The sequence below is a fragment of the Dermacentor andersoni genome, chromosome 1, assembly GCF_023375885.2.
Source record: "Dermacentor andersoni chromosome 1, qqDerAnde1_hic_scaffold, whole genome shotgun sequence".
NCBI lineage: Eukaryota > Metazoa > Arthropoda > Arachnida > Ixodida > Ixodidae > Dermacentor > Dermacentor andersoni.
This window is the reverse complement of record NC_092814.1, coordinates 381,671,404-381,695,210: the sequence shown is the minus strand read 5'-3', so window position 1 is coordinate 381,695,210 and position 23,807 is coordinate 381,671,404. Positions and strand designations below refer to the sequence as shown.

Below are 23,807 nucleotides of genomic sequence, written 5' to 3'. Positions count from 1 at the left end.
GCCTTTATAACAAAGCGATTGGGACCTCCGAAATCCTTATTAACGCATGATAATTTCGTTGTAAAGATCGCGCACTGTACCACTCCCCAGAGCAAGCTAAGTGAATTTCGCAAAATGAAACGCTTATTTGTAATAAATTTCATCAGGTAACTCGGCAGTTCTTTTTTATGTGTACTTCGTTCAGTGGAAGCGTTACTGCAGCCGACCTTCTCGCATAAAGGTTTGCGGCATGCTCCACGGCGAAGCCCGGGAGCGACGTAAGGTGCACTCGCACAGCGTCGAACGTGCTTATTGACAGCCTGTCAAGGTTATTGGTTCGTATGCAGGCTCTTAATCACTGCTGCCTTCGTCGGCCTTCGCCTACTTCCTGTCCTCCGTGGTTTCGACGATGCCATCTGTTGTCCTTTCCGAGCAGGCCATCACGTCATCAACCGTGACGTATTCGCCAGTCGACGCGCCCGCTACTGCGTCGAAACAAGCCGCGTAGGAGTTGAGAGATTCCTGGAGCCACGCAACAAGGCTCGAACATTCGCTGTCGCGCGCATTCGCTCTCCACATGTGAACGCTAAACACGCGCGTCGTAATGCGACAAATCGGATTTCGGCAACGCCTCGATGCCTTGGCTGTGCAGGCAAATTCGCTGTAGTAGTAGTCGCTGTAGAGGCGTTCCCAAGAAATAAGAAATATACGAATTCGTGAGGCACAAAAGGAACCCTCCGTTATGCAGGCCATTTCGTTGCAGAGATGCTCGTCTGTATGCGAGATTTAGGATGCGAATCCAGTACTTCCCCATCGAAATATTTGATTCAAGAATTGAACATTTCCCTCTTTGAATGAACAGTTATAGCCAAATATATGGTGTCAGTACTATTATTGCACGACGCTTGCATGTAAAAAAGCCTGTGCGTGTGACAACTGTCGATCTGATGGTCATTTCAAGTGCCCTCTGCTAGGTCAGCATTTACCCTTTCAAGAAACTGTGTTCCGTGTAAACAATTATCTGTTGCGTGCGGCGTCGTCGCTGTACAACTTGTAGAAAGCGCCTCGTTGCTGCAAAGACATCTGAATCTGCTGCAATAATTATTGTTCATTTATATTTATGTATTTGAATGCAGTTACACTGGTACGTGAATATAGCTTTATATTGTAAATTCTGCGTAGCTAACTACTATATTTTTATTTACATTGTTAATTGTAGATAAGCGTTTAATTTGTGTGCACACTTACAATTGGAAGCACATCACATTTGAATGCGCGTATGTGCGCCTTCTGCGCTTGAAATGCTGACTAGAGCGAGAGCCCTTGCCAGGCTATATGCCTTTAGATCTTGCTCCACTTTCTGTTGGATCTTGAAAGGAAGAATAAAATTCTTCTTAAAATAAAATACTCCCAAGACACTTTGTTTCTAGGAGAGCTACCGACGTGTTGTCTTGAAATGTGCGAGGTTCTGTCACCTCGTTGGAGCTCAACCTATCTGCCACTAACGTGATGGTAGCAATTGAAGCCCCTTTTCAGAATAATATATAATGGCACTTGCAAACATAAAAGGTAACCGTCTTATCGCTTCTATTTGCATATAGTCGAATGATGTACCATTTTTCTGTTATTGTCGTTGTCATGACTACAGATTGCCCAGTAGAGCGCAGTGGCAAGTCAAAATTGCATTTGGTAAAAAACCGGCTTTCCGTACCTCTTCTATTGCGTTTTTCAACTCTCAAATACAAAGAAAACTCTACTCGCAATTTAATGAAATATCTGACATCTGTATTTTTCAGATACTTTTTTTCTATTCTGTTCAAAATTTTTACTATCTTCAAATACCTAGTTAATTATATTCACTTGAATATAACGTTGCCTTTTCCGCAAAGAACACATCGAATTTTTCAGCATGGTATTTTATATTCAATGAGACTGCATATCCTACAGTTCGACCCATGCTAAGCGCGAAATATTTCGGCGACCAAAGCGTGTTTAAAAAATTGGTTTCACTCGTCTTGCCGCATGCGTATACACTTGCAACGTAAAGCTGCCTTTGTCTGTCGCCCTGCATGGCCTTAAGCATCCGTGGCCAGTGCTTTCCGACAAACTGTGTACACGGCGTTTCACAGTGCTGTCCTGGGCGGCCTTCTCGTGCTAATGGTGGTTGGCACGTTGACGGATCTCTACGCATCGAAGCTGAGCAAGGAGACGGGTGAGTGCTAACGAAGCGTCCGAAAGCGAGAAATTGAATTTTACGCCTTATCGAGTGCGTTTCCGAATTATTATAAATTTTACGTAGCGAAAGAGCAGTCAAAAGCAGGGAGATTTCTAACACGCTACCTTACTAAAACATTTCTCCTCTCTTTTCCTTGTCAGACATTTGTCTTTGAAAAATTCGACTGTTGCGCGTAGAAACGGTGGGATGCTGATTATTCTTGATTTACCGTGTGGCAGCCCGTACGTCGTATTTTACCGACGGCAAATTCAGGATTTCTTTAAACGCGACAAATCTGCCTAAGCGCGCCATAAGGAGAGTCGTCTACGGCTTCCCGTATATTGGCAGCCGTCTCCTGGCGTGAACGTCCTGTGGGCTGTCGGACTCCAATATGGGAGAAGGCGAGGAATGTCAATTTCTGACGCTGGCCGGCGCAATGGGAGGGAGAGCCTCTGCCTTACGGGGATGTTAGCGCGCTCGCCAATCCTTGCCTTGCAACATGTCACTTGCTCCTGCATCCGGTATTGCTAAACTCTTTGAAAAGAATATCATTATAAGAAGGCTCCCTGGAAGGGGATTTACGATGCTTGAAGACAATTCTATAACCATAATTACTAACTAGAAATAGTGAAGGACTCTTTAGGGTCTCCTGTTAAAAACTCGTTCGGCGTCCAGTCTCTTCCAAGTGTCTGTACAAGCAATTTTCAAAGATCTTACAGGCAGATGAGACGACGTACTGTGCTGAAACTTCGCAAGAACCGAGTGGGCATTGTGGACATACATTGAGATTATGTGATAAAAAAACTAACTCTTCTAAATTAAATATACTACAATTACAGTGAAACCAGTACCGGTGGGAGCCGCGTCACCCGGTGGAGACCCTTCGCAAGATTTCTCATGGCATTTGTGCGAAATTCTGCGTAGTTAAATAACATATGTGAAAGTCTTCAGCATAATCTAAGCATTACATATGAAAATTTTGCCCACGTTTGAGCGTTCGCTCTAATCTGACGCTGTTATTGAGGTATGCCTTCTAAGCGTGCCCATAATCTTATAAATAAATAAATTTTATACCTTTAGGTGACTCAGAAAAAAGAACAAAACTATGCCACTGGCATGACAATTGATCATCTTTCCCGAGAATACATAGGAATGAAATATGTGGGAGTGAAGTAATAGTCTTACCAAGATGAACATGGTGACCACCGCTGTAGAAAAGACCGCGTAGTGGCGGCTAGCGCGGAACTGAAGTATTTCATCGTACAAACTTCAAAACTCCGTGTTATAATTATGTTGCATGCTTTACTCATGGTGTTGTCAGTGGACAGTTTCGTTGTTGTTGTTGTTGTTGTTGTTGCACTAAACTTAAATGAATATAAACTAGCACACAAAATGCATGGATTGTATAAAGAAATAACGCATCCGCATTCACCAATTTCTTGAGTGCGCATATGCACACTAGCTTCAGATAAAAAGTGTAACTCAATCTGTGCAGGGGTAAATAGGCGTGCTATGTCACTCTGCCTCGTTCAACACGGGTGATTTGAATTGCGGTAGAGTGATGAGGACCTTCTACCCTCCACGGCTAAGTCGTTGGTTGGCAAAAGCAAACACTGCGAGGTTTCTGAAAGGGTATTTTAACAGTCTACGTCGATGTAATTTTACCGCGAAGTTGTCTATGGCTAGGATCCCGGGATGTTTTCGCGTCGGTCACGTCGACAGAAAACCTAAGTGGGCCAATCCCAGCGGCAGTGTAGGGCCAGGAACAATGGTTCATACCCGCGTAAGGCAGAGGCGTGAAGCAAACATACAGCACAGCTTTCGTTTAAATACGAAACGCACAAATAAAGAAAAAGCCACCAAACCACATGATTGATGACGAGGCGCGCGCACTTATTTTGCGCTGATCAATGTATACGTTGCCGCCAATCCCTCGCTGGTGGTCATTGTCGGAGACTTTAACGTAGACATCTCAAAACCGTAAACAAAGCAGTGGTTCAGCCACTTCGCGGAAGAGTTTGGTCTCGTGTACTTCAACTATCCGAGTCAACGAACTACCGTACACGGGTCATGCATGCACTGATTTAACATTGGCCAAAAACATTTCTCAAATAAGAACGGAAAACATCATTTTGTATCATAGCGACATCAAAGCAGTCATAGCAGTCATTTTAGTGTAATAAACAAAATGAAGGTTTTGTAAAATATATTAAAACGTGTGTTTGTGTCATGTATCCCTTGGAAGACAAATGTGCGTAATGAGTTCACATCGTGGGATGGGTGTTCGACAAGCTGCCTTACCTTAAGCGCAACATGTCTACAGCTTCGCTGACCGACCACCTTCAAAGGAGTGGGTCGGTGGTGATTTTGTTCCATTTAGTGTCTGTTTATGAGCTTAGCCTGAAAGCGACGTGTTCCTTGCAATGGCGCAGCTGAGGCATTTTTTGTGCTTGCCACTCGCACGACAGTGGCTGCGCGCGTGCTGCGGAGCTTCTCGGTGCCCGCCAACCTGAGGATGCTGACGACACCGACCAAGAAAACATCAGAATCGTATAGCCACCGCTTCATGCACGGAATACGTGCTGTGAGCATCTTCCACGTCGTTTTCGGCCACGCCACCTGTGAATACTCGTTTGCCAGCGGTGAGCAATGAGTATAGCCTTCTGACTCTCTTCACGACTGCTTCCCCTGAGCGGAGTGCTTGCACTAGCTCCTGCGGAACCGCTCTCTGGCTAATTCCTATTAAAAAAAATTGAACTACGATTACGGTACTCCCTAATGCGAAATTTCATCGCAGCTCTATGAGTGTTTTCAATTCGCGATATATTCAGGTAAAAAACCTGAGAGAGACATGTAGCAGAGTCGGTATTCGTCGAAAATCTGATCTGCGGGTCAAGCGCGTCGCCTTTTATACATGACTCGTCTAAGGTTCCAGTGTAATAGCTGGTGCCGCGTGGCTTCCAGAAGGTACTACACAATTACTACAGGTACATACAATCTGATTACAACACAATCGCAAACTATGACAATCGAAACAAGCGCGAACGAGAACAAACCAAGCAAACCAAACAAGCACGAGCGACAGCTGACGCGGGCAGACGATAGTACGAAACGAGCGGTCCGTCCGGCTGAGACCAGATACGAGTACGCATCGAGTGGTCGGGCGGGTCCGCATGACAACCGTTTCCCGCGCGTGCCTCACTGAAGGGGGCGCTCCCATTGGCCTCCGCCGTTCTCGGCTCGTGTCTTTCATCTTTAGCGGGGTTCGTTCGCTCGGTTACGCCGCCGACGCTCGTCACAGGAACGGGTGTCTAAGGGCTGCGCTCTAAAATTAATCTCTCAAAAGGTGATTCGATTGTTCCGCGAAACAAAAAGAATAAACTTCATAGGCGTAATCTGCCATACAAGGTGGCATGCTGGGACAGTGGACGCTTATAGAAGTAAACTGAATAAGCCAACTTAAAGGAAATGTGGCACCTGCACTCTGGGCTAACATTTAAAGGGCGGTGGTTCGTCGTCAGCGGTTTCATATAAACAATACTACTTGGCCGAACGATGGTACCTGTCTTAGGCATGGCCTTTCATTTTTCTACTTATTAGGGGAAATAAACAGCAGCAGAAATTACGGCTTTGCGTGACAAGCTGGTACTAAACTGAGCACCAAAGTTGGCGGCACTTTATGTCATGCTGCTAATTTTATTTTCGCATTCTACAAAAGAACACATTTATCCTTTATCAATGAAACACATTTTCACTAATGCGATTGAACATCTCTGGTCACCGGGCTGCGAAAAGATTGGCCTGGTCAACGTTCTCTTGTGGCTGGTATTTAGATTTCGTGGCATGTTTCCTTTCTTTTTTTCTTTTATATGTCTTTAATTGTGCAGTTTAACGTCCCCAAACCAAGAAAGGAGGGCACACTGGGACATGAGGGAAGCCCCATAGTGGAGAATTCTGGAATAATTTTTGCCAGCTGAGGTTCCTCAACGTGCACCCAGTGCATGTTAAAGAACTGCATTCCGTCTCTTTCGGAATGTGGCCGCCACCACCGTGATCGAACCCATGGCCTCATGCTGTGTCACGCAACACCACTGCCCTTGAGCTATGCCGCGGCGGGCTTGTGTGCACGCCCTGAAACCTTGTATAAGTTACGTTCATTAGACAGCTTCATGTACAATACATAAGGATGGCAAAGGCTGATGCTTACATATCTGAGGTTTAAAAAACCACAAAAAAGAAAGAACACGTGCTTTCTCTTCGACAGGTGGCATGGCGTACATGCTGTCCTACTTGGACCGGTACGACTCGCCCTTGGTGGCGGCTGGCTTCGTGTCTGTGGACACTTTCTTCTTCATGAGGCACGTGACGTACAAGTGGTTACTCGTATTACGAGCAAAACCTCCTGCTTGTTATCTCGTTTACATGTCTGCTTTTTTTTTTATTATTCTCCTGAGTGTGCTCTCTACAGCGGCATATGCCATGATCTGAAAACTAAACGTGACGTCTATCTTCTGAGCAGTGGAATAAAACACGGGAGCATAACTTAGCTCATACTCTTCATCGGGAACCCAGACGCATGAGAATGCGATATCACTTTGTGAAAGCGAAAAAAAAAATGCAGAGTATGTAAACTCAAGAGTTTTAAACTGAAATGAAAATATATACGCGAGACACTGAAAATATGAAAAAAGATGTCGGAACCTGAGAATTTCAGTGAATCACTATTTTAGTTCAAACGTTCCTTCAGATCTGTTTCATACTTTTTCTAGTAAAACCATATGGTACAGACAAGTTGATGGCGCGCAAGCATCATGTTTATTTGCAAGTTTATGCCCCATACCTTAGCAAAGGATGAAACGATGGCAGTCATAAATGCGTCTGTCTGCTTACAAAGGCTGAATTTTAGGAACATTAGTCATAGGGAGTTCATAGGGATATTTACGTGGCCATCTTATTGTGATGGTTATGTTCATGCAGCGATTGTGTAGTAAAGATATCCCCTAACAAACCTGAGTGTGTTACACTGCTTTATACAAGCTTCCTTCGCGACACATATAAATTGCCTCAACATGAGAATGGGTAATGACGCATTATTTGCGTTTGAAACCGCGAGGTACACCATCTTGTTTGTGTAAACTGGAATGTTTTTGGAAGCCGACTTGCAGAGTTTCGCAAAATGTAAAATAATTTTGGGGCACATGTAGCAATCGCAGATTTCAGGCCGATGAGTAGAGAGGTCATTACTGTGGTCAGCGAAAATCTCGAGACAAGGAGTAGGTGTGAGATATGCTTTAAAAATATAGCCTACAAAATACACAGGCGTGCCACTTAACATTGTCCAAAGATTTATATAACACTGCAGGCCGAAATTAAGGGGAACGCCAGCACATTTCTTAGCCAAATTTCGGGAGGCATATCTCAAAACTGGTAAAGGTCTACGGATTTCTGCTTCAAAGATATTACTTTATTATCACCCGGATTCATTTCTGCTGTTCCGGCATGAGTCTAAAATGAAAAAATGAAATCTTGAAATGGTGACGCTTGTTAAACTACCAATTCGAATGTTATGATTTCTTACCAACTAATGACTGCCTCTGCAGCAGTTAATTTTAGGGGGGAAAATAGCGCTGTCAGCGTATCGCGAATCGACGAATCGCACACGCGGAAGCGATTAATGTAAAAATATTTCCCAAACGAATTACGATGGTAAAAACCGCTGAGAACTAACATTTATTGAAGTCTGGTTTCCTTATGGAACCGTTGCAGTTCTCCGTTTATAAAATGTCCACCGTCTTACGAAAGACGCCTATGGCTATCGTGACAACTTCACACATGCCCACGCCAGTTGAGAGCCCGTTACCATTATTGTCGCAAAGAATTAACGCCCTCATTCAGGCATCGCAAATTTCAAGCACATTTTTCTAGAAGCTTAGCCAGAGCCTCCAAATATGGACTCTGCACAGCCCAATCTCGGCTGTTGCTTCCGACTCTTTACTTCGCTTATACATCACATTGAGGTCAAAATGCATTGTTTCTATCATTTTCTTTCTATATTTTTGCAGCGGATACTTGTTCTTCTACATCATTACCAGCATCAAAAATGCGCGAAGCGCGAAAGCAGCCTTCGTCATAATTTTTCGTCGCTGGTACAGGTACGTTGGATGGGCTGCGTGCTGCCCCTTAAGACTATGCCGTGAATGTGCTAAGTCATGGCTGAGCTGAATGTCGAAAACTTTCATTTACACTTCACTCCGTAAGACGCGACAACTGAAAATGTACCATGCATGTACCATGCATTTGTAAAGACACGCGACATAAATTTATTTATTGAGTTTAAAAAGTACAGAAACCAGCTAAATGGTGAACTAAGGTGTGCTAAGTTCAGATATTATGAGAATTTATTTTGCAAAATAAGTAATGATCCCAGGAGAATTTGGAACGAAGTTAGAAATCTTTCCGGTCGAATAAAACAAAACCACGTCCCTAGCATTCTAGCTAACTCTAGCGGCCTTGGCTACAGAGAGGTTGCAACTGAAATGAACGATTACTTCATTACTAGTTGTGGTTACGATGAGATATGTGATGACGATGATCCAAGATTATCGATAAATGACCGTGGCTTACCTAACTCCATAGTTTTGCATTCTGTTTCATGTCGTGAGACTGAAGAATTAATAACTAAGATTAAAAACAACTGTGCGGCAGGACATGATGACATCAAACCTATGCCAATAAAATACGTTGCTGATGTGATATCGCCCGCGCTCTCATACATTATTAACTTAACTTTCTCTACTGGAGTTTTTCCTGATCAACTGAAAATAGCTCGTGTGTGTCCGGTTTTCAAAGGTGGTAATGACAAAGAAATTGCAAATTATCGGCCAATATCGGTACTTCCGATACTGTCGAAAGTGTCTGAAAGTGCTATAAATATCAGATTACAAAGTTTTTTTTAAGAAGTATAATATCCTAAGTGAGGCCCAGTTTGGCTTTCAAAAAGGCAAATCCACTGAGCTTGCATTACTCGACATTAAAAGTGAAATACTAAATAATTTCGAGTCAAAGCTTTACACGGTGGGACTGTTTGTAGATTTCCATAAAGCATTTGATACCGTGTGTCATAGCGTTCTTCTAGAAAAACTTAATAATTACGGCGTCCGTGGTATTGCCAATAGATTACTACAAAATTACTTGACAGACCATTACCAATATGTAGTTATTAATCAAGAAACATCCTCGCATGCTAAGGTCAACAAAGGTGTCCCACAAGGATCTATACTCGGTCCACTGTTATTTATAATTTACGTAAATGACCTGTGTCGCATTCCGGATTCTCCTAAAATAATTATGTACGCCGATGACACTAATATTTTTTTTTACTGATGTTTCAATTTCTAACCTTGAACGAAGTGTAAATACCTATCTAAGTAAGCTGTCTTGTTGGCTTAAAATCAAGAAGTTACGACTAAACGTGAGTAAAACTAAATACATATTGTTTGCACCTATCAATAAGCCACGGAATATAAGCTTAAATGTTTACTTTGAGGGCCAGACGCTTCAGCAAGTTAAGGTTCAAAAATTTCTGGGCGTATGGTTCCAGGAAGACTTGTCTTGGAATGAACACGTAAATAAATTAGCATTAGAATTAAGCAAAAGTGTTGGATGTATGTACAGGTTAAGCCGATTATTACCACTTTGGCTCAAGAAAGCGCTATATTATACGTTATTCTATTCCAGGCTTAGTTACTGCGTGTTGATTTGGGGCACAACGACAGCACAGAACTATACCACATTACTCACATTACAAAAAAAGGTACTACGAATATTTGAGGGATATTATGGTCAGCCGCAAGGTCTCAGCACGCGTCCGCTTTTTACTAAACATTTCATATTGCAAGCTAACCAAATCTATTATCTTAAGCTTTTTCTTCATATCCAAAATAATAAGCTATACCCCTCGTACAGTTCTTCTAGATGTGTTCAATATTGCCTACGGTCACAAAGTATAAGAACACCAAAAATTAGAACTACCTATGGTCGGCAGCATATTCTGCATCAAATACCCAGTCTGCTTAATAAACTTGGCAACATTTTAGACCTAAATAAACAAATTTCCAAAAATAGGTTTAAACAAATTCTTCTTGAAAACTGCATTGAATATGTTTAATTACTGTTTAAGTGTTGATTACAACCTCCATGTGTATTGACTTTTTTATCTTACTCAATGTACACTGTGTTTTATTTCTTAGCACACATTGTTTCTTTATTTTTTTTGCTGCTTGTTACAATATATGAATGTCGATCTGCTTGTTTTCTTTACTCTGTTATATTTTTTTTGTTTTTTTTATAACTAGCGACAATTTAGATTGTTCTATGATTATCTTTTGTCTGCTTATGCCTGCTTGCTGAACTGTATCTCGGAGCAAAAGCCTCTGTCAGGCTGTATAGCCTTTTGCTTTTGCTTCGATTTCTGTTGATGTACAGAAAGAAATCAATAAATAAACCTCAAACCTCAAACCTCAAAATGCCGCAGCATTGTTGTCCCGTGGGTTGGCCATCATTAGCATAAATGATGACCTGTAGGACGAAGGCACTCCCTCAGTCACGTCCGATCACCCCTGTCTGCCGTAAGGCGAGTTCCTCTTGTGACTGCAAATTTTCTGATATTGCATCATACACGTGCCCGTCCTTTTATAACGATCTCCGACGAAATGCTTGCTGACGCGTAGTGTTCTGGCATTGTTGCATCGAACTCATACGGGTAGGAAGATGGAGACCAAATAAACGGAAATATCGGAAAACATTTACATGGTTACAAAACAGGAGAGAGAAAAGGCCCGCATGGCAGACATGACACATGCGCACACGAGCGCACATACCTTCACACACGTACCCGCACACACACACATACACACAGAGACACGCACGCACCCACGTAAACACACACACAACATGCCGCCGTAGCTGCTCAGTGGCTATGGTGTTGGGCTGCTGAGAACGAGGTCGCGGGATCGAATCCCGGCCACGGCGGCCGCATTTCGATGGGGGCGAAATGCGAAAACACCCTGGTACTTAGATTTAGGTGCACGTCAAACAACCCTAGCTGGTCGAAATTTCGAGTCCTCCACTACGGCGCGCCTCATAATCAGAAAGTGGTTTTGGCATGTAAAACCCCATAATTAAAAAAAGCACAGACACTCATTTGCACAGACGCACGCCTAGATAAAAATACTCAACTACATGCCCACTCCTACAACAACACACACACAAGAAGCCAAGCACAAGCCGACACACACACACGCATGCTCGCACATATCAGCGCTTGGTGCTTATCTATTCCTGTGCGATGTACCTTGTACCGTCTTTTCTTATGAAATGCCGCAAACAAGCTTTCCTGCAGTCCGCACAAAAGAATTGATAATGGGTATTTATGTCAACGGCCTTTTCAGCATAGGTGAGTTTGACCTGACCGTGCAGCATGCGAATTACAAAAGCTCGCCGGGTGTGGTTGAATTATACACTGTATACATGATTTTTCTTCGACGCCGACACTCAACACTCAGTTGAAACATTATTTCAGGGTCCCAAAGTCCTGAAAATTTAAATATCAGTAATGCTTGTAAAAAGACCTTGCTCTCGACGCAAAGGCTACTTGCTCAGTTGGCTTACGCCTTTTGGATCCAAACCAGTTCTCTCGAAGAACTAGAGTCACGAAGTACAAAAGTTTAAAATTTTTTATTAATATTCTTTTGAATTTCACGATTATAGTTTAGGTTTCATTATAAACTTGATGGCAAGTGCACTCGAGGACAACTACATTTTATTTGGCTACTTTTTTACTATTTTACAATTACTACTATTCGGCTACTAAGCTTTTGTGTTCCGCGATTGCGCCTGCGTGTCGACCGCGCCTCCTTCTTATCCACCTGTGTGTTTCTCCGCGCTTAACTTCGCTTCAGTCAAGACGTACCAACAAGCCCGCGTGGTTACTCTTGCCATGATATTCATCCGCATAGTTGCTTCATGCGCTAATTTAGCATTTAGAAACGGGACTGTCAGAACAAAAGTGAACCCCTTCCACCCACCTCCCTGCCCCTTGACGTATAGCTGATTCTGCATAGCAATGCAGTCTAAAAGCGTGGCAGCTCATAACAGCTGCGCTCCTGGGCCGCGAATTGGCAGCGATGCCTTTTCCGATGCTATTTCTTTTCGTGCTTTTCGCGCTTCGTCAGTGGTCAGGGCGAAACTCTCCCGCGTTATCAATGAGACAAGACAAACGTGAATTGTGGATAATAAGAGTGGCATAGAATCGAGTGTAAAAACCGCGGCTCGGTTCTCGACAAAACAAAACTGGCTTCCCCGTTTCCCCCGCGATCAGCTGCGTTGCCTGGGCATTTCGTCCCGCCTCTGATTGCGAAGTTGCCTTACTGAGCGTTACATGTTATGAATATCTTGGAAATAAAACGCTTTAGAAATATGTGAGAGTTGTCCTCGAATACAAATGCCTTGTAGTTTCTATTTCAAATATGCACCACAATCGCAAAATTCTAGAAGTTAAAACAGTTTCTTAATTATGCACTTGCTCACATTACTTCTCGCGAAAGTTTCGTTCACCGGCGTGAATAAACCACTTCTGCCAGCAGCATTTGCGTAGATAACGTATCATTTTTATTACAATTGCTTATAATTTAACTTGGAGGGCTTATCATGCACAAACCAAAGCCAGCGCATAACCCGCAACAAACACTCGCAAACACTAGCCGTCTGTAGATATGTTTGATTAAATAGCTGAGTTCACCACAAAACCCACTGCGTTCCCACCCAACGCAGGAAAGATATTGAATTACAGAGAGATAAAACAACACATCATCGCACCTATGCACATGCCACTGCACGACACGACAAAGTAATCATGATGTTACCGCGGCACTTGGAATACTTTTTGGTATATGACGTTTTACGACGCAAGGGCCAATTACGACCAAGAGCGCCAAGCTTCGAGTACTCAGCGAGGCACAAGTGACAGATTCCTCTCTTGCATGACAGACTCCTGCTGCCTGTTGTCCTCGTGGCATGCGCATTCTCGCTTCTGCCACTGTTCGTCAGGGGGCCGACGACCGCCATGGTGTACGACAAGTTCTACGACGATGTGAGAAATCACTGGTGGACCGTCGTGCTTAACGTGCGCAACCTGTACCGCGAGGTCACATACGTAAGTAGAACCGTGAATCACAGCGCGCATACCAGTGAAGCGCGGGTGTGAAAGAATGTGGTAAAGGGGATAGAAAGCGTCATTTTGTTTGTCTATTCTTTTCCAATTTTTCTTTTTGTGCTTCACGATACAATTCCTTGACCCCTACCCCTAAGAAAATATCCTTTTACGTAATTCCCATGCTATAATAATTCCTCGTCGAGGGGGGTCAGCTGGGAGTGAACTTACGTATTCATCACCGAGTCATGCTATTTGTGACAACCCCTACGTGATCTCTCATGTAGCCCCCCCCCCCCCCCCCCCCCTCCTCATTCAGTAACTCTGCAGGCTTCGTCGATCGGCCTGCTACAGCGATTCTTGCTAGGGAATCGAACGCCACCCACTGCACTCTTCTTATCACTGCTCGAACGCCAGCGGAGCTTATCGTTAAATACCTTGAAAGCTACTGCAAAAGTAGCAGTTGCAGGCTGATACGCGAGGAGCGTGAAGGAACTGCAAAAAAAAAAAATAATAATGCCCTGTGACTTCTTACAAGATAATGGGGGAGACAAAAATAGCACGGCTGTGTGACGAATGTTCAGTGTGCTCCCCCCCAAAACATGAATAATGGGGATTTACGTGCCAAAACGACTTTCTGATTATGAGGCACGCCATAGTAGGTAACTCCGGGAATTTGGACCACCTGGGGTTCTTTAACGTACACCTAGATCTAAATACACGGGTGTTTTCGCATTTCGGCCCAGTCGAAATGTAGCCGCCGTGGCGGGGATTCGATCCCACGACTTCAGGCTTAGCACCCCGACAGTGCACTCCCAGTTGACCTCTGTAAAAAGCTATAACTGTACTTAAGGTTAACGTACAGAATAGAGTTTATAGGGGAGTCGTTTAGGCGACAGCGCTGATGCGTGAAGTATTCTCGGCATTATCCCATGAGTATACATACGTGCCAACGTTCTTGGTTGCCCCAACTTTGTCTCTGTCTTTTTTTTTTCAGTTTATTCCTTATTCAGGCGCGCCATTAAGCGCAGATTGTATTGTAGTATGTAGGTGCGTATGATTGATAAGTCTTGGTTCGTAGTTGAGCTTTGCGCTTGTAGTTTATGACCATGTCCTCTTCCATGCGTTGATCTTTAACACGTATTACCTACTCGCCCGAGCCTATACACCCTTTCAAGAATTTTAAAAAGAATATAAAATGCATACCTTGCACATTTCTAATGTTTCTTAAGCATATAAATACGGAAAATTCTTTTTTTCTTTCTTTTCATGACATCGTATGTGTTCAGCTGTCGTGCCGCCGACCTTTGATTTGCAGGGTCTGAATGCTCACTTGTGGTTCATCTCGGCGGATTTCCAGCTCTTCCTTGTGGCCCTGCTATTCTACCAGATTACGCAGCGGTAATGTGTTACTCTCGTGTTGTCGTTCATGGCGGGATTTTAGATGTGGGGGGACTCGCAGATGTGCCTCCGAGTTATAATTAAGCGGCACCTCGTAATCGCGAGGCTGGATTTCAGCCGCGACGCGATTTTTTTTGAACACACTTCCTCCAGCGATGTGGCGCCTTTGTACCAGCGCGGGAGGAACTGCTAACACACATGCGCGCGATGCCAGCCCACATCGCCAGAGCGCTGCTGTGATCGTGCGCGGCCCATCTCGCGCAAGGGAGGCCGCTCCATAAGACTGCGTCACTCTGTACCCACTTGGGCGCCACTTGCCGTAGGCTCTACACGAATGAAACAGTGCCGGCAGGGTATATTGTGCCGGGCCGCGTTTACAAACAGTTCGCCCAGTTGATAGCACCAGCAAGCTAGGGCTTTTATTTCATGTTTACGTAGTCGGTTTATTTACTTCTCGATTTCTTCAGTTACTTTATTATCTTTATTTGTGTGTTCATTTATTATTGTGCAATATGTAAATAGTTTACGTCCTCCTGTTCTATCCTCTCTTGCTATCCTCTTTTATTGTACTGTTCCTATCCCTCCCCACTCGTTGGCTCCCAGAATAAATGAAAATCACAAATATGAATATTGTTTGTAAATTGCAGGGTGCAACTTAAGGCCTGCCTCATTTGTTCGTTCTTTGTCACACGTTTTCACAAGTCGGCTTATGTGTTCGCTTGACATACGGCCTGCCAGTTGCTTTGTTTAGTGCTGCTGCCGTAAAGTTCCGACCAAGTGTCAACGTTCCTGCCAGTTTTGTTCTCACCCCCCCCCCCCCCCCGCCCCTGCCCGTGCCTGAACAAGCCACCACTCTCCCTCCAATTGTCTCAGCCTGCCTAGGACAGCACTTTCAGAAACCAGCCCTGGCAGTAGGACCCAGTCTTAGTGGCTGGAGCATAGGGCTGCTATTCTCTAAGGCGCAGTCTCGTGCTCCCCTTCAAGGGGTGCACAAACACAATTGTTGATTCTAATAACGGCAAGTTGCACGACCGGCCGTCAGTTGAAGACGCTGGTGCACTGGAAGCGAGTGAGAATCAGTGGTCGAAATGCTTAGACCTAATTGTTCGCCCCACCTCTGAAGAGTTTGAAGAATTTAAAAGTGAATCAACACGCTCGCAATGAAAAGAACAGAAAAAACGTTTAAAGCTGCGCATTATGCAAGGATTTTAATGTTGACGATGTGTGGAGTATTATGGTGCAAGGGTCAATAATAACCAAAGAGCACCAGGTTTTAATTTTTTAGCTAGAATTACAGTATCAATAATTCGGATGTATGGCAGAACTAAGCACTCAGCTGCAAATATTTTTTCAACCAGAAACTACTTAAAACAGTTATCTCAAGCTTCCCGTCCGCAACTAATTTCTCAACTTGCCAGTCTCCTTGCAAAGGGTGGGCGCTTATTCAACATCTTAAGATATTATCTGTCGTTCATAATTTTCCTCCGGTTTCTCACTTTCTTTAACTAACGTAATAATTGTATATCACAAGTTGATAATAGTGTATTTCTTTTGGATGCTCGTAACATTAGCGAGAGAGGAAGATGAGGAAAGGCAAGTGTCGTGTGAGCTAGGGCAATCTCAGTTAGCTACCCTCCTGTGGAAAGAGGGTATTGATAAAGCAAGAAATGTGAATACATAAATGGCTTATTAGAAAGAAGTCGGAGCCACCTATAGGCTATTTGTGGTACGAATGACAGTAAGTGCTGGCAAGCGGACATGTGGAGAGAGAGAAAAAGAACGTTCGTTAAACAATTTCACAAAAGGAAACCCCCGTGGTAGTTCCGACGAGTTCCCGAGATCAGGGTTTACTGTTTCGCTCCTCTACAGGCATAGCCGTCGGAAATGGCTTTCCGGTGAGAGAAAGCGACGCTATTCTTGGGGCGCCATATTTATAGACAAAAACTGATTTCTTGCTCGCGGTGTATGCGCTGTCGTGATTCTCGGCGCAGCACTGCCACAACAAATGCGCGAACTAGTTCTTAAGCCTATATAATAAAATTTCACATTCTTCCCTAGTGTAAAAAAAGACGAGAATAGCTGTTGCAACCATCAAAACCAAATGGAAATTTTTCTTTAAATGTGAATGGTTGTGACGCGTTCTTGGTTGCATAAATCATTGAATGATGCACTCTTAACGTTACTTTACTAGCTTGCTTGTTCTCTTGTAAAGGACCCATGACCCTGAATTCCCGAGCTTAAGAGAGAGGGAGCGAGGAAAGTAAGGGAGGTTAAACAGAGGTGAGTTTTCGGTCTGCTACCCTTCACTGTGGTGTGAGATATAGGGATGGTAAAGACGACAAAAGCGAGAGAAAGAAAAGTAACACGAAAAAAAGCGTTCCAATCAGAAAAGGCGTTCCAATCACAGAAAAGCGTTCAGAAAAGCGTTCCAGAAAAGGCGTTCCAATCACAGGCGTTGAACTGAATTATCCATTGCATGTTAAACCATAGGCGTCCCATAGCAGGCAGGCAAAATTTCAGTGGGTGCGGTGCAGTAGGAAAGCTTTATTTAATTATTTTGTGTCGCATTTGGGCCGTACAGCAGCCCGGCAACACATAGCAGTGACAAAATGAATTGGCAAACTTCGAAACGGCTCCTATGGGTAAAAGAACCCGATCTCGAAAGTCATGCTTTTTGTGTACGGCAAACACTGGAAGTGATCGCAGGAGCTGGAATACGCCATGACAGCCATGTGGGTTTGTTTTTGGACGTGCTTCTTGGCAGTTTGCTGCTGCTTTTTATCATGCCAGGGAAAGAACTGCGGGCACAATTCAACGGCAACGCCCTTGCTGCAACGTTGGGGGCCAGAGGGCGCGGAGCAACACGTCCCATGTGGTCTCGAACTGTTGAAAGCGGACGGCACACCGGTAGCTTCTCATTTGCTGAGAGAGAGAGAGAGAGCATTCATTTGTAATCAGATTGGGTGGCTTCCTCGTAGGGTGTAGCCCTTAGTTCAGGGCCACATTGGCTCGCGGCACTCCGCGTGCCCGTCGGATCAGCCGTCGCTGCTCTTGCGGGTCTGAACTGGTCAGCGCAGTCTCCCAGGAGGAAGGTGAAGGAACCCGGAGGTTGTGGGCACTCGCATGTGCAATGATATACTGTGGGCTTTGCTTCACAATAGGGACAGTATGAGGGACGTTTTGTGGAGCGGAATAGGTGGAGATAAAGGGGAAATGGATTAGTTTGAAGCTGTCGCCACGCGACGGCATCCTCTCGGTTAAGGGAATTATGTGGTGGAGGGAAGTGTCTCCTGGTATCTCTGTAATATTTTAGAGTTTCAGTGTAGTCCAGTGGTTAGGTCGGTGCGTCGTTTGGGTTGGACAGCTCTTGCAGTGGCGCCCGGTTAGCGAGCTCTCGGGCTACCGCATTAGCGCGTTCATTACCATGGAGAGGCGGCTAGGATACCAAACACTAAGAAAACCACAACAGGATAACCGCACACTTCTTGCGCTTAGCGTTCGCAACAAAATTCACGTGGCCCTAATTCCCCGGAATGTGCACCCTGACCGCCATAAAGGCCGAAGAAAGGCAAGAGCACAAGCCCTGGCTCGACTCTTTGGCGATGACACATCCAACACACCGGTCCTATACACCGCCGTGGCCCGCTACCCACAGAAAGATGCCCTACGTCTAGTCGTACTAGATAGTACAGACATTCTGAAGGCTTCCGCCACGCTCAACACTGTGGACAGTGGCACAGCGGAAGAGGCTGCTGTCGCCGTAGCCATCGTACACGCTTCAACCATGCCGGCACCGGATGGACCCATCACAGTGGTCACTGATTCACAGACCGCCTGCAGGACTTTGGCACAAGGGAGGGTGACACCCTACACACACCGCATCCTTACATCATTACACCCCACAGCGTTACACAGGGTGCGTATCGTCTGGACAGCTGGACACGCCTCATTTTCTGACGTCACACAATTCATGCCGAAATGGCGGTCGATGTCGATAGGAGGAATTGAGAGGCGCCAATTCGAAATTCACTTACAACTATATTGTCACGTTGTAGTGACAGTGAAGAACACAGTAGCGAAAACTGTGATTCACGGAACTAGCTCTTTATTGGGCGAACCTGGGCCCAGCAAAACAAGTGTCACTCATTTAAGCTAATAGCTACAACTGCTCACGATTATGTGACAGTTGGGGTACGATAAATATTTAGTGCGCATTGTAGCTAATGTAAGTTTCCGCCATCTCCAATAAAACGCCAGAAGTCACAAATGGAGACTAGGGTTAGCCTGACTCAGTCTACTATAATACGTCGTATCTGTAAAAAATTTCAGGCCTCTCTTCTTGTGTGTCAGTAACCTACATAGTATCTTGGTGTTTATTGTTGAGCTTTAATTTCAATTACATGCGCGAATATCAAAGGAAACATTGACTGGTTCCGTTTCATAACACAGCAAGGTAAGTCGTCGTTGACAAATGAGATGAAGTGTGCTAATAGTATTCACGCTAAAACAGCCAACGCATAGTCGGGGCTGCTTCGTGCTCCCGTCGTAGCCGCTGCACATTAAGCGATACATTTACTGCTGATCTTGAACCACGAGACGTCGCAGAAACTGCGCATTTGACAAAAGTGGCTGATTTCGGTTTAGTCAAGCAGGTGTATTCTGAGTCCCTGTTTTAATTCCGAGGGCGCTATCGACCCGAAATATGACTTTCGCATGCTGAATGACCTTCCAATGAATGACCGTGCTTTTCTAAATCCTAATCGGCTGTACCTTTCTAACACGGAATAATTCTTATTTAAACTGCAATTGAAGCATTTACCAGTGTGTAACGTGGGTAATGTGCGCGATGGCCTAAATCATGTTTTATTCATCTGCACTCACTTTGCGGCTAGTACGGCTACTCTAAAATTTGTTTTAAATTTACGTAGCAGCTCTATGAGTGTTGAATTATGCACGTAGACCTTAGGTAGGCGCTGGTAGTGCATTGCACGCAACGAAGCGGCTCTGAGTCGCCTTCCGAGACACTTTGTAGTAACAATTTAGTGTGTGCATGTGTTGGATGTGATCATGCATGCTATAAATGAGCGAATAATTTCATCAATAATTCTTGCTTTGACTGACTGAAAAGAACAAAAGGAACCGAGGGGATAGATTTTTGTTTCTGACTAAAAACCTTATGACGCTCACAGGTAAAGAAGCCAAGGAAACCATACGACATAGTAACTGTTTTGTACTAGAATGTGGAATTAACAATAAAGAAAGGAACCTAATATAAATGAAATGACAACTGGCCGAGGGTAGAAGCTAGGTCCACATCGTCCACATCATTCGTGCGATGTTCTACTCATTGAACTATCATTGCCGCTTTCCTCCGTCCTCTTTCTTGAGTATTTTTGTAGGTGTACTTTATCTAGGACTTGGTGCTAGGTGAATATTCAGGTAAACTTCTACACTACCCAATAAAATTGTGTCTTTCATTCTCTTTCAGAAGAGGTCACCTTGAATTCATAGGGGCACGCCGCATGATCAACATTGTTGTACTTCTATTTCCAGAAAGCGTGTCATAATCGCTGCCTTCACACTGATCTCAATCGCATGCTGTTGCTTCACGGCGTGGCAGGTGTACGGGACCAAGTACCAGCCAGTCATGGTAATGCTGACAGAGACCTTCGAGTAAGCCTGAATTTTTTTTCTTGCCTCAAGTTTCCCGAACGGTCGGTCGCAGCACGATACAGTGACCATTCGTCGTCCGTCTTGTTTTCTTTTAGCCACATTGAACCAATATGAGATGAAGCCAAGGAAAGCATAGGGAAAAGAGTTTTATTTTCAAATTGCATAGGGGGAAAAGATAGGGTTCAATTTCAGAAACCTTTTAAATAAGAAACGGACAGGACGGTTACGATTTCCCAGTGTGTGATTTTCACTTTAAAACCGATCTTATAGTGCTACCGTTTCTGGAGCTACCTTATTCATATTTGCTTTCGCGACCTTGTTTTCCAATAACGTGGCAACAGAAGATACAGATGTCACCACAAGAACATATTTGTGCTGCTCTAAATATTGCTTTTTTTAAACGATTGCAGCAGTTTTATTTTTTTCTATGCACTAGAACGTTTGTATTTCACAGTTCTTATATACTATCTCATGTTTGCCTGCACTTCACGTATAATTTGCTGTGCGATCAGTAAGCTGTAGTTACACGCTTTAAGACAGTGATGTACCCCGTCTTATCTTTACGCCTGCTATGGCGAAACAGAAGGATGTAAGGAAGTCGACTACCCACAGGGTGGTCAATATATACATAAAATTTTTTCCGCCGTAACTTACAATCCCCTAGAAATAAACATGACGATTTAACAAAATTCCTTTCAGATTCTAGATCTAAATTTGAAGTTATGAGGCTTATAGAAACCTTTTATATATCCGAATACGACATACTCTGCCTGCCTGGTTATTCTAGATTTTTCTGAGATAGACCTCGTTGGCATGAAGACGGTGTGTAGCGCCTTCACTGTGTTTCAACTTTGCAGCGCTGCTTTAAAAGTACAATTCTGTATGAAGACTGCATGACGTCGGCGGCGTGACAAAGACTTCGTGTCCACGATCGCACGACGATTATGGCGCGAATATGACGACCGTATGACTAGAATCGGATGACGACAACCATATGATGACGATAGTATGAGATGACGTCATTTGGCATGACAATGATGGCGTGCCAACGACGGTGAGAGGACAACGGCGTGACGTGGATGGCATGTACCCAGTGGCACATACCACGCGGCACATAGCCTTAGGAACTGGAGGCGGCACTATATTCAGGTGCGACGGACTACTGCGCACGACGCCAATGGCGAAAAACTGAGCAGCAAGCTAAGAAAGATGATTGACTATTGAATGCTATTAGCGCAAGGGACCAGGTGTGGCCGAGGAGCGCCAAGGCCCATACGAGCTAAGAAAACCTTACGCTTTAATAATAAAGGTAAAGTGAAAATGAATGTGGAAAAAAAAAGCATTGCTGCCTGTGCAAACCAAACACCACAGAATCTGTTTGACGTCTCTGATGCTCTGCTCATTGCGCGATGGCGGTGGCTATTCCTCCGTCTACTTTCTGACGTCTCACGTGGACTTTCCCTGGAGTCACCTAACAGCACCCGAAGATTGTCCGTATACTCCCGCTAGCGAACAGGCCACTAGACTTGTAGGCGCGGTAGAAGTGCTTTAAACCATTTTTTTTCATGTTGTACTCCTTGTTTCTTAATTAATTATGTGGCACAAAGTCACACTCCTGCTACCGTCAGCATCAGTCAGTCGGTGGGGCATTTTACTTTTGTCTATTTCAATTTGTAAGTGTTATTCCCATCTGCATGTTTGGCAAAGTTGACCGCAAGCATTGGGAACCCCGTCCTGCGCCGGCGCTGTCGTTACCAACACAACCCAAATCACGGCGGACGGAGGTGGAGACCACGTGGACGCCGACCGCGATGCCGAGGAGTTTTGGGCCACGTACCGAGAGGTGCTTGGTCAATACAGGAAGGAACGCAAGAAATATCCACAACCCCACGGGCGGCTGGACAGGTCCCAGGCGGTCGATCTGAGACGGTTGCAAACGGGTACATTCAGCAACCCCTACCAACTCCACCGCCTGTGGCCTGCGCTGCACCCGTCGCTGCCCGTGGTGTGAGCGCGAACGGGCCGCCATGGCCCATGTGCTTTGGGAATGCCAACGCCATCAGGAAGAAGGACCAAGAGCAGGACCCTCTGAAGCGGGGCGCCTCGCTGAGAGATGGCAAGCCGCCCTCCTCAGCGAGGCACCCGAAGACGAGGAGTGGGCCGTCCAGCGGGCCAGGGCCATTGCCGAGGATCTCGGAAGATTTTCATCGGGCGATGGACCCCTGGCAGCCTAGCCCCGAGCACCAACAGCAATAACCGCTGGACAAATAAAAGTTATTCCTATTCTATCCTATTGGAAACAGACGTCCAGATTCACAAAAATCTCCTACGCTCTCGGAATCGCTCGTAAGATGAAAAATCATCCAATCCTGATGCTGGGCACATTTTCGCGAAGGTGGTCAGCCAACGGGAAAAATATAATGTACGAAGCGAATTCGACTCCAAGTTCATTTGAGTTTGTGAATTCCCGCCGGGGAAGAACTTGTTGTAGGTGTCTATGTACGTATGTTATGAATTGCTTGAAAGTTCGTTTGAAGAAACAAGAAAAGTTCATCGACAAATGCTCTAATCATGTGTTTCTCACGGTTTCAATTTCAGCGACTATTTGGATAACCTTACAGACGTGTACATGATTCCTACATACCACGCTGCCTGCTACTTTGGAGGCTGCATGGCCTTCTACGCTGTCGAGCACTACAAGAACACAAAGATTTCGAAGGTAAAGCACGTATGATACATTTTGTTCAAGGATCAGCCCAATTTGTTTCCAATGATTTATTGTACAGCTAGGCCAAGGGACAGCGGGAAATAACATCATATAGAAACCTCTAACGGCATGTTAACAAACAAAGCTGTTAGTAAGAACGATGCGGACAGATTTCATACACGCTTAAATATTAAAAATAGTCGATTGCCGTAGCACGTCGATAAAAAAAAGCATCTGCCTTGTCTCACAAGTATGATAAAAGCTCCAGCAACAGCCTTCGTTTAGAATGATTTTCGTGCATCACTGGCGATCGCCTTTCCGGCAACGTTTGTCTCTGGGCCTCATGATTCCATGGTTTCCATGGATTTGCCTCATGATTCCATGGATTGATGGTTTCAAATATGCATAGTTGTGCAGAAGTTGACAAAAAAAGTCTACCGCAAAAAATATTACCCCATCATTCGTTGTTGGATGCCGAAAGATATCTTCAGTGAAAAAATTTTCTTCTGGTCGAGATTGAGTGTTTCCCACATTTTTCATCACACCTTTCTTGTACCGAAAATTATTGTAATGGCGGCACCACTAGTGGCACTTATTTTTTTACTTTTCTTTACTGTAGTATA

The 23,807-nt window shown here is 44.5% G+C and overlaps 1 protein-coding gene across 1 annotated transcript in view; it reads left to right on the top strand.

Annotated features, from left to right (window-relative positions):
* Positions 1 to 7,241: 7,241 nt before the first annotated feature.
* The window catches only part of LOC126518717 (nose resistant to fluoxetine protein 6-like), a 33,420-nt gene continuing 16,854 nt past the window's right edge, over positions 7,242 to 23,807 (top strand). The window contains exons 1-5 of the mRNA XM_050168492.3: positions 7,242 to 8,346; positions 13,241 to 13,406; positions 14,722 to 14,804; positions 20,358 to 20,477; positions 23,076 to 23,196. Coding sequence (XP_050024449.3) covers positions 13,317 to 13,406; positions 14,722 to 14,804; positions 20,358 to 20,477; positions 23,076 to 23,196 — 414 coding nt within the window. The 5' untranslated portion in view covers positions 7,242 to 8,346; positions 13,241 to 13,316. The remainder of the gene's footprint in view (positions 8,347 to 13,240; positions 13,407 to 14,721; positions 14,805 to 20,357; positions 20,478 to 23,075; positions 23,197 to 23,807) is intronic.